The 11,581-nt window shown below is 45.4% G+C and overlaps 1 protein-coding gene across 1 annotated transcript in view; it reads right to left on the reverse strand.

The window, feature by feature from the left end:
• The window catches only part of LOC311143876 (uncharacterized protein), a gene marked incomplete at both ends in the record, with an annotated part of 53,128 nt that extends 44,848 nt beyond the window's left edge, over nt 1-8,280 (reverse strand). Inside the window, 2 exons of the mRNA XM_084179747.1 lie at nt 7,567-7,684; nt 8,164-8,280. Coding sequence (XP_084035873.1) covers nt 7,567-7,684; nt 8,164-8,280 — 235 coding nt within the window. The remainder of the gene's footprint in view (nt 1-7,566; nt 7,685-8,163) is intronic.
• Nucleotides 8,281-11,581: the final 3,301 nt, after the last annotated feature.

Here is an 11,581-nt window from a genome sequence, read left to right on the forward strand (position 1 = left end):
ATGTCTCTCTCCCTCTCTTTCACCATGTCTCTCGCTCTCTCTTTCACCATGTCTCTCGCTCTCTCTTTCACCATGTCTCTCTCCCTCTCTTTCACCATGTCTCTCTCTCTCTCTTTCACCATGTCTCTCTCTCTCTCTTTCACCATGTCTCTCTCTCTCTCTTTCACCATGTCTCTCGCTCTCTCTTTCACCATGTCTCTCTCTCTCTCTTTCACCATGTCTCTCGCTCTCTCTTTCACCATGTCTCTCTCTCTCTCTTTCACCATGTCTCTCGCTCTCTCTTTCACCATGTCTCTCGCTCTCTCTTTCACCATGTCTCTCGCTCTCTCTTTCACCATGTCTCTCGCTCTCTCTTTCACCATGTCTCTCGCTCTCTCTTTCACCATGTCTCTCGCTCTCTCTTTCACCATGTCTCTCTCTCTCTCTTTCACCATGTCTCTCTCTCTCTTTCACCATGTCTCTCTCTCTCTCTTTCACCATGTCTCTCTCTCTCTCTCTTTCACCATGTCTCTCTCTCTCTCTTTCACCATGTCTCTCTCTCTCTCTTTCACCATGTCTCTCCCTCTCTTTCACCATGTCTCTCCCTCTCTTTCACCATGTCTCTCTCCCTCTCTCTTTCACCATGTCTCTCGCTCTCTCTTTCACCATGTCTCTCGCTCTCTCTTTCACCATGTCTCTCTCTCTCTCTTTCACCATGTCTCTCTCTCTCTCTCTCTTCCACCATGTCTCTCTCCCTCTTTCACCATGTCTCTCTCTCTCTCTCTTCCACCATGTCTCTCTCCCTCTTTCACCATGTCTCTCTCTCTCTCTCTCTCTTCCACCATGTCTCTCTCCCTCTTTCACCATGTCTCTCTCTCTCTTCCACCATGTCTCTCTCTCTCTTTCACCATGTCTCTCTCGCTCTCTCTTTCACCATGTCTCTCTCTCTCTTTCACCATGTCTCTCTCCCTCTCTCTTTCACCATGTCTCTCTCCCTCTCTCTTTCACCATGTCTCTCTCCCTCTCTCTTTCACCATGTCTCTCTCTTTCTCACTACTTTGCAGAGCGGCACAGAGGAGATTATTAATACCCCTACTTTAACGGACACCTACTTTAACGGACACATACTTTAACGGACACCTGGATTGTACAATATTTGCCCATTATTTTATTTTTTAACTATTCAAGCTCACAGAAGTTGGTTTACGATCATTGCTAGACAGACATTTTCAAGCCTTGCTATAGATTTTCAAGCCAATTTAAGTCAAAACTGTAACTAGCCCACTCAGGAACATTCAATGTCATCTTGGTAAGCAACTCCAGTGTATATTTGGCCTTGAGTTTTATTATCCTGCTAAAAGGTGAATTTGTCTCCCAGTGTCTGGTGGAAAGCAGACTGAACCAGGTTTTCCTCTAGAATTTTGCCGGTGCTTAGCTCTATTCTGTTTATTTTTATTGAGAAACAAAAGACTCCTAGTCCTTGCCGATGACGAGCATATCCATAACATGATGCACTCACCACCATGCTTGAAAATATGAAGAGTGGTACACAGTGATGTGTTGGATTTGCCCCAAACATAACACTTTATATTCAGGTGAAAAAGTTAGTTAGTGCCTTATTGCAAGCAGGATGCGCGTTTTGGAATATTGTTTCTTCTGTACAGACTTCCTTATTTTCACTCTGTCATATAGGTTAGTATTAGGGAGTAACTACAATGTTGTTGATCCATCCTCAGTTTTTCTCCTATCACAACAATTAAACTCTAATCATCATTGGCGTCATTGTGAAATCCCTCAGCAGTTTCCTTCCTCTCCGGCAACTGAGTTAGGAAGGACGCCTGCATCGTTGTAGTGACTGAGTGTATTGATACACCATCCAAAGTGTAATTCATAACTTCACCATGCTCAAAGGGATATTCAGTATCTTTTTTTTATTTTTTATATATATACCCATCTACCAATAGGAGCCCTTCTTTGCGAGGCATTGGAAAACCACCCTGGTCTTTGTTGTTGAATCTGTGCTTGAAATTCACTACTCGACTGAGGGACCTTAAAGATAATTACATGTGTGGGGTACAGAGATGGGATAATCATTCAAAAATCATGTTAACCACTTTTATTGCACACAGATTGAGTCCATGCAAGTTATGTGACTTGTTAAGAAATGTACTCCTGAACTTATTTAGGCTTGCCATAACAAAGTGGTTGAATACTTATTGACTCAATACATTTAAGCTTTTAAATGTTTATTAATTTGTAAAAATTTCACTTGGACATTGCAGGGTATTGTGTGTAAATCAACAGCAAAAAATCTCAATTTAATCCATTTTAAATTCAAATGTAGAAAAGGTCCAGGGGTGTGAACACTTTCTAAAGGCACTGTAGATGGGCTTGGGAAAATTACAGAGTGTGGCTTTAAGGCCAAGGCTAGCCGATATTACCATATTAAATTTGACTTGGCCTACAAGATTCAATTTGACTTGGCCTACCAGATTCAATTTGACTTGGCCTACCGGATTCAATTTGACTTGGCCTACCGGATTCAATTTGACTTGGCCTACCGGATTCAATTTGACTTGGCCTACCGGATTCAATTTGACTTGGCCTACCGGATTCAATTTGACTTGGCCTACCGGATTCAATTTGACTTGGCCTACCGGATTCAATTTGACTTGGCCTACCGGATTCAATTTGATTTGGCCTACCGGATTCAATTTGACTTGGCCTACCGGATTCAATTTGACTTGGCCTACCGGATTCAATTTGACTTGGCCTACCGGATTCAATTTGACTTGGCCTACCGGATTCAATTTGACTTGGCCTACCGGATTCAATTTGACTTGGCCTACCGGATTCAATTTGACTTGGCCTACCGGATTCAATTTGACTTGGCCTACCGGATTCAATTTGACTTGGCCTACCGGATTCAATTTGACTTGGCCTACCGGATTCAATTTGACTTGGCCTACCGGATTCAATTTGACTTGGCCTACCGGATTCAATTTGACTTGGCCTACCGGATTCAATTTGACTTGGCCTACCAGATTCAATTTGACTTGGCCTACCGGATTCAATTTGACTTGGCCTACCAGATTCAATTTGACTTGGCCTACCGGATTCAATTTGACTTGGCCTACCGGATTCAATTTGACTTGGCCTACCGGATTCAATTTGACTTGGCCTACCGGATTCAATTTGACTTGGCCTACCGGATTCAATTTGACTTGGCCTACCAGATTCAATTTGACTTGGCCTACCGGATTCAATTTGACTTGGCCTACCGGATTCAATTTGACTTGGCCTACCGGATTCAATTTGACTTGGCCTACCGGATTCAATTTGACTTGGCCTACCGGATTCAATTTGACTTGGCCTACAAAGACAATAAGAATGTCTAACCACAACAAGGCTTTCTTCTTTCTAAACAGCCTTCCTTTGGTTTTCATGGTCTTGTAATTAGGAAAGGGTAACTCTCCAGAGAACAACTGGTAAACAGATATCAGCATATATACATATAGAAGATATCATTAACTACTTGAATGTATTATTCTACATATGCCTGTGTTTAAAAAAAAAATAGTTTTTAATTTGGACTGCACTGCACAACCCTCTTGGTATTATAAATACTGAATGTGGACTAGTTCATTAGACACTCTGTATGTCTCAGATGACACCCTATCCCCTATATAGTGCCCTACTTTTGACCAGATCACTATCGGGTAGTGCACCCTAGGTGCCATTTCAAAGAGAGAGACTAATGATAAGTAGTCTAGCACACTACAATGTGTATGCTAATAACATGGCCTAGATACAATTCATTACATCAACATATACGATTCCAAGGTCAGGCCTGTTTATCCAAATCAAAACAAGTAAATGTAGCCAAGTGAGCGCCTCCCAAAGCTTCTGCCTCTATTGAAAAGTTGTTGGGTCTGAGAGAGAAAGCACTATAAAAACCCATGTATTATTATATCCAAGAATAAACATGGTGTTTTGCTGGCTGGCTGGTTGGTGATCTGAATAAACATGGTGTTTTGTTGGCTGGCTGGTTGGTGATCTGAATAAACATGGTGGTTTGTTGGCTGGCTGGTTGGTGATCTGAATAAACATGGTGTTTTGTTGGCTGGCTGGTTGGTGATCTGAATAAACATGGTGGTTTGTTGGCTGGCTGGTTGGTGATCTGAATAAACATGGTGGTTTGTTGGCTGGCTGGTTGGTGATCTGAATAAACATGGTGGTTTGCTGGCTGGCTGGTTGGTGATCTGAATAAACATGGTGGTTTGTTGGCTGGCTGGTTGGTGATCTGAATAAACATGGTGGTTTGTTGGCTGGCTGGTTGGTGATCTGAATAAACATGGTGGTTTGCTGGCTGGCTGGTTGGTGATCTGAATAAACATGGTGTTTTGCTGGCTGGTTGGTGATCTGAATAAATATGGTGGTTTGTTGGCTGGCTGGTTGGTGATCTGAATAAACATGGTGTTTTGCTGGCTGGCTGGTTGGTGATCTGAATAAACATTGTGTTTTGTTGGCTGGCTGGTTGGTGATCTGAATAAACATGGTGGTTTGTTGGCTGGCTGGTTGGTGATCTGAATAAACATGGTGTTTTGTTGGCTGGCTGGTTGGTGATCTGAATAAACATGGTGGTTTGTTGGCTGGCTGGTTGGTGATCTGAATAAACATGGTGGTTTGTTGGCTGGCTGGTTGGTGATCTGAATAAACATGGTGGTTTGCTGGCTGGCTGGTTGGTGATCTGAATAAACATGGTGGTTTGTTGGCTGGCTGGTTGGTGATCTGAATAAACATGGTGGTTTGTTGGCTGGCTGGTTGGTGATCTGAATAAACATGGTGGTTTGCTGGCTGGCTGGTTGGTGATCTGAATAAACATGGTGTTTTGCTGGCTGGTTGGTGATCTGAATAAATATGGTGGTTTGTTGGCTGGCTGGTTGGTGATCTGAATAAACATGGTGTTTTGCTGGCTGGCTGGTTGGTGATCTGAATAAACATGGTGGTTTGTTGGCTGGCTGGTTGGTGATCTGAATAAACATGGTGGTTTGCCGGCTGGCTGGTTGGTGATCTGAATAAACATGGTGGTTTGCTGGCTGGCTGGTTGGTGATCTAAATAAACATGGTGGTTTGTTGGCTGGCTGGTTGGTGATCTGAACATGATAGTGAACTACAGCTAGTTAAGGTAAGGTAGCAAGGTAAGGTAAGGTAGCTAGGTAAGGTAAGGTAGCTAGGTAAGGTAATATAGCTAGGTAAGATAGCTAGGTAAGGTAAGGTAAGGTAGCTAGGTAAGGTAAGATAGCTAGGTAAGGTAAGGTAGCTAGGTAAGGTAATATAGCTAGGTAAGGTAAGATAGCTAGGTAAGGTAAGGTAGCTAGGTAAGGTAAGATAGCTAGGTAAGGTAAGGTAGCTAGGTAAGGTAATATAGCTAGGTAAGGTAAGGTAGCTAGGTAAGGTAAGATAGCTAGGTAAGGTAGCTAGGTAAGGTAAGGTAGCTAGGTAAGGTAAGGTAGCTAGGTAAGGTAAGGTAGCTAGGTAAGGTAATATAGCTAGGTAAGGTAAGGTAGCTAGGTAAGGTAAGGTAGCTAGGTAAGGTAAGGTAGCTAGGTAAGGTAAGATAGCTAGGTAAGGTAGCTAGGTAAGGTAATATAGCTAGGTAAGGTAAGGTAGCTAGGTAAGGTAAGGTAGCTATGTAAGGTAAGGTAGCTAGGTAAGGTAAGATAGCTAGGTAAGGTAAGGTAGCTAGGTAAGGTAAGATAGCTAGGTAAGGTAAGATAGCTAGGTAAGGTAATATAGCTAGGTAAGGTAAGGTAGCTAGGTAAGGTAAGGTAGCTAGGTAAGGTAAGGTAGCTAAGGTAGCTAGGTAAGGTAAGGTAGCTAGGTAAGGTAAGGTAGCTAGGTAAGGTAAGGTAGCTAGGTAAGGTAATATAGCTAGGTAAGGTAAGGTAGCTAGGTAAGGTAAGGTAGCTAGGTAAGGTAAGGTAGCTAGGTAAGGTAAGGTAGCTAGGTAAGGTAAGATAGCTAGGTAAGGTAGCTATGTAAGGTAAGGTAGCTAGGTAAGGTAAGGTAGCTAGGTAAGGTAAGATAGCTAGGTAAGGTAAGGTAGCTAGGTAAGGTAAGATAGCTAGGTAAGGTAGCTAGGTAAGGTAATATAGCTAGGTAAGGTAAGGTAGCTAGGTAAGGTAAGATAGCTAGGTAAGGTAGCTAGGTAAGGTAATATAGCTAGGTAAGGTAAGGTAGCTAGGTAAGGTAAGGTAGCTAGGTAAGGTAAGGTAGCTAGGTAAGGTAAGGTAGCTATGTAAGGTAAGGTAGCTAGGTAAGGTAAGATAGCTAGGTAAGGTAAGGTAGCTAGGTAAGGTAAGATAGCTAGGTAAGGTAATATAGCTAGGTAAGGTAATATAGCTAGGTAAGGTAAGGTAGCTAGGTAAGGTAAGGTAGCTAGGTGAGGTAAGGTAGCTAGGTAAGGTAATATAGCTAGGTAAGGTAAGGTAGCTAGGTAAGGTAAGGTAGCTAGGTAAGGTAAGGTAGCTAGGTAAGGTAAGATAGCTAGGTAAGGTAAGGTCGCTAGGTAAGGTAAGGTAGCTAGTTAAGGTAGCTAGGTAAGGTAATATAGCTAGGTAAGGTAAGGTAGCTAGGTAAGGTAAGGTAGCTAGGTAAGGTAAGGTAGCTAGGTAAGGTAAGATAGCTAGGTAAGGTAATATAGCTAGGTAAGGTAAGGTAGCTAGGTAAGGTAAGATAGCTAGGTAAGGTAAGGTAGCTAGGTAGGGTAATATAGCTAGGTAAGGTAAGGTAGCTAGGTAAGGTAAGGTAGCTAGGTAAGGTAATATAGCTAGGTAAGGTAAGGTAGCTAGGTAAGGTAATATAGCTAGGTAAGGTAATATAGCTAGGTAAGGTAAGGTAGCTAGGTAAGGTAAGGTAGCTAGGTAAGGTAAGGTAGCTAGGTAAGGTAAGGTAGCTAGGTAAGGTAAGGTAGCTAGGTAAGGTAAGGTAGCTTGGTAAGGTAATGAGGTAGTGGAGGATACTACAGGATCTACTATGATGACAGCGTGAGATTATGGAGAGATTCCAAGGGAAAGGAAGCACTACAGAGGTGTGTGTGTGGTGTGTGTGTGCGTGCGTGTGTGCGTGCGTGTGCGTGTGTGTGTACGTGCATGTATGTGTGTGTGTGTGTGTGTGTGTGTGTAGAGGTACAGAGGAGAGGAGAGACGATTGTCTCAGCCTTTCTCTAGTGAGGAGGATAGGAAGAGAGCAGAACTCCTGGAGGAGAAAACAGGGCCTTTCAATTGAAGGCTAAGAACACGTATTCTACCTCAACCTCAAGAGGCAGAGCCTTCTCCTGCCCAGTTAAACATTCCTTCTAAAGTATCTTCCTCTAAAGTAGTTCAAGTGCAGTATAATATGACATGTTACTATATTCAACACTTATCACTAATGTAACCGTGAAAGACTAAGAAGAAGACGAAGAAGAAGAAGAGGTCGGAGAAAAATGCTGACAGTAGCACAGTGTCAGATATACAGTAGACATGCTAATATGTACATGCTATGTGCTACCATGCTAACTAGCACAGGTACACGCTAACTCACCATTAGATCTCTCATAGATGCTGTTGTTGACCATAGGCAGCTGGGCTGAGCCGTTAGCTGACCTGGCTGGGAAGCTGATAGAGGCATCCAAAGACTGGTTCGGTGGAACATAGGGATCCTATCAGAGAGAGGAATCATACTGTAACAATAACCATCATGATCATGGGATGGAGATACAAAACATAAACGTTAGCAAAGTTTCACATCATATTTCTCATTTCATTTACATTTTAGCAGACACTCTTATCCAGAGCAACTTACAGGAGCAATTAGGGTTAAGTGCCTTGCTTAAGGGCACATCGACAGATTTTTCACCTAGTCGGCTCGGGGATTAGAACCAGCGACCTTTCGGTTACTGGCACAACGCTCTTACCCACTAAGCTACCTGCCGCCTGATATTTCAAATCAGGGTCATGAGAAGATATGACAGAAAAGAAAAATCCAACAAAACTCTCCAACAACATTAACAAAGTCAGAGAGGTGTCTGACCACACTAAGAGACCAGACACTGAACAGATCTCTACAGGAAGAAACCTCAACCGTAAAACAATCCTAAAATCTACACCTTTCTGCCAAATATTTAAAGTTATAACTCACAGGACCCATCTCAGTGAACATGACAGGACCAATCTCAGTGAACATGACAGGACCCATCTCAGTGAACATGACAGGACCCATCTCAGTGAACATGACAGGACCCATCTCAGGACCCATCTCAGTGAACATGGACAGGACCCATCTCAGTGAACATGACAGGACCCATCTCAGTGAACATGACAGGACCCATCTCAGTGAACATGACAGGACCCATCTCAGTGAACATGACAGGACCCATCTCAGTGAACATGACAGGACCCATCTCAGTGAACATGACAGGACCCATCTCAGTGAACATGACAGGACCCATCTCAGTGAACATGACAGGACCCATCTCAGTGAACATGACAGGACCCATCTCAGTGAACATGACAGGACCAATCTCAGTGAACATGACAGGACCAATCTCAGTGAACATGACAGGACCAATCTCAGTGAACATGACAGGACCCATCTCAGTGAACATGACAGGACCCATCTCAGTGAACATGACAGGACCCATCTCAGTGAACATGACAGGACCCATCTCAGTGAACATGACAGGACCCATCTCAGTGAACATGACAGGACCCATCTCAGTGAACATGACAGGACCCATCTCAGTGAACATGACAGGACCCATCTCAGTGAACATGACAGGACCCATCTCAACGTGGTCACACGTTCATTGTCCTGTTCACTGAGATGGGTCCTGTCATGTTCACTGAGATGGGTTAAGGAGACAGGTTAAAGAATGATCGTTAAGCCTTGAGACAATTGAGACATGGATTGTGTATGTGTGCCATTCAGAGGGTGAATGGGCAAGACAAAAGATTTAAGTGCCTTTGAACAGGGTATGGTAGTAGGTGCCAGGTACACTGATTTGTGCCAAGAACTGCAATGCTGTTGGGTTTTTCCACGCTCAACAGTTTCCCGTGTGTATCAATAATGGTCCACCACCCAAAGGACATCCAGCCAACTTGACACAACTGTGGGAAGCATCGGAGTCAACATGGGCCAGCATCCCTGTGGAAAGCTTTCGACACCTTGTAGAGTCCATGCCACAACGAATTGAGGCTGTTCTGAGGGCAAAAGGGGGGTGCAACTCAATATTGTTTGTACACTCACATTTGTATATCTTAAATCACAGCCTTGCTAATAGCCTTCTGTTGTTATAGAATGGTTTATTTCAAATTCGACATTGCAAAGTTTCTATGGCAGCCGATGCAGAATTATTTGACACAATTCACATAAATACACATCCCAGACTATTTGCACTGCCCCCCCCACCCCCACCCCCACCCCCACCCCATCTTTTTACGCTGCTACTACTCTGTTAATTATTTATGCATAGTCACTTTAACTCTACCCACATGTACATATTACTTCAACTACCTCAACTAGCCGGTGCCCCCGCACATTGACTCTGCACCGGTACCCCCCTGTATATATAGCCTCCCTACTGTTATTTTATTTTACTTCTGCTCTTTTTTTCTCAACACTTTTTTGTTGTTTTATTTTACTTTTTTATTAAAAAATAAATGCACTGTTGGTTAAGGGCTTGTAAGTAAGCATTTCACTGTAATGTCTGCACCTGTTGTATTCGGCGCATGTGGCCAATACAATTTGATTTGATTTGATTTGATCATCAAGACAATAAAACTATAACTTCAGAATACATATGTTTAGGAAAACCGTCAGTGCTAAGGGCATTCCATAGCTCACTGGTTGAGAAGCTAGCCTGTCATGTATGGTATCACGCTGCTTTGGTAGCGCTTGGTTCTGCACCTGATGGATTCCATCATTGTTGAGGACCAGGTAACATGGCCAGAGATGGAGGAGCGTTCTGGGGGGCAGCATGTGCCGGTAGAGGCCCGGTTTGAGGAGGGTTCTTTGTAAACTTTGCAGTCAGGTTTTCCCGACACGTTTGCAGGGAGGACAGGTTGAGACGAATGCAGGGAGGACAGGTTGAGACGACTGCAGGGAGGACAGGTTGAGACGACTGCAGGGAGGACAGGTTGAGACGGCTGCAGGGAGGACAGGTTGAGACGGCTGCAGGGAGGACAGGTTGAGCCGGCTGCAGGGAGGACAGGTTGAGACGACTGCAGGGAGGACAGGTTGAGACGACTGCAGGGAGGACAGGTTGAGATGACTGCAGGGAGGACAGGTTGAGATGACTGCAGGGAGGACAGGTTGAGACGACTGCAGGGAGGACAGGTTGAGACGACTGCAGGGAGGACAGGTTGAGACGGCTGCAGGGAGGACAGGTTGAGACGACTGCAGGGAGGACAGGTTGAGACGACCGCAGGGAGGACAGGTTGAGACGGCCGCAGGGAGGACAGGTTGAGACGGCTGCAGGGAGGACAGGTTGAGACGACTGCAGGGAGGACAGGTTGAGACGACTGCAGGGAGGACAGGTTGAGACGACTGCAGGGAGGACAGGTTGAGACGGCTGCAGGGAGGACAGGTTGAGACGACTGCAGGGAGGACAGGTTGAGGCGGCTGCAGGGAGGACAGGTTGAGGCGGCTGCAGGGAGGACAGGTTGAGACGGCTGCAGGGAGGACAGGTTGAGACGACTGCAGGGAGGACAGGTTGAGACGACTGCAGGGAGGACAGGTTGAGACGACTGCAGGGAGGACAGGTTGAGACGTTGGTGTAGCTGTTTTACTCTACACCCAGTCTAATACACACCGCCCAGGGCTGTCTCCTCTCCATCCTGTCCTGCAGTCTAATACACACCGCCCAGCGCTGTCTCCTCTCCATCCTGTCCTGCAGTCTAATACACACCGCCCAGCGCTGTCTCCTCTCCATCCTGTCCTGCAGTCTAATACACACCGCCCAGCGCTGTCTCCTCTCCATCCTGTCCTGCAGTCTAATACACACCGCCCAGCGCTGTCTCCTCTCCATCCTGTCCTGCAGTCTAATACACACCGCCCAGCGCTGTCTCCTCTCCATCCTGTCCTGCAGTCTAATACACACCGCCCAGCGCTGTCACCTCTCCATCCTGTCCTGCAGTCTAATACACACCGCCCAGCGCTGTCTCCTCTCCATCCTGTCCTGCAGTCTAATACACACCGCCCAGCGCTGTCTCCTCTCCATCCTGTCCTGCAGTCTAATACACACCGCCCAGCGCTGTCTCCTCTCCATCCTGTCCTGCAGTCTAATACACACCGCCCAGCGCTGTCTCCTCTCCATCCTGTCCTGCAGTCTAATACACACCGCCCAGCGCTGTCTCCTCTCCATCCTGTCCTGCAGTCTAATACACACCGCCCAGCGCTGTCTCCTCTCCATCCTGTCCTGCAGTCTAATACACACCGCCCAGCGCTGTCTCCTCTCCATCCTGTCCTGCAGTCTAATACACACCGCCCAGCGCTGTCTCCTCTCCATCCTGTCCTGCAGTCTAATACACACCGCCCAGCGCTGTCTCCTCTCCATCCT

The sequence above is a fragment of the Coregonus lavaretus genome (assembly GCF_964263955.1).
Source record: "Coregonus lavaretus genome assembly, chromosome: 16".
Taxonomy (NCBI): Eukaryota; Metazoa; Chordata; class Actinopteri; order Salmoniformes; family Salmonidae; genus Coregonus; species Coregonus lavaretus.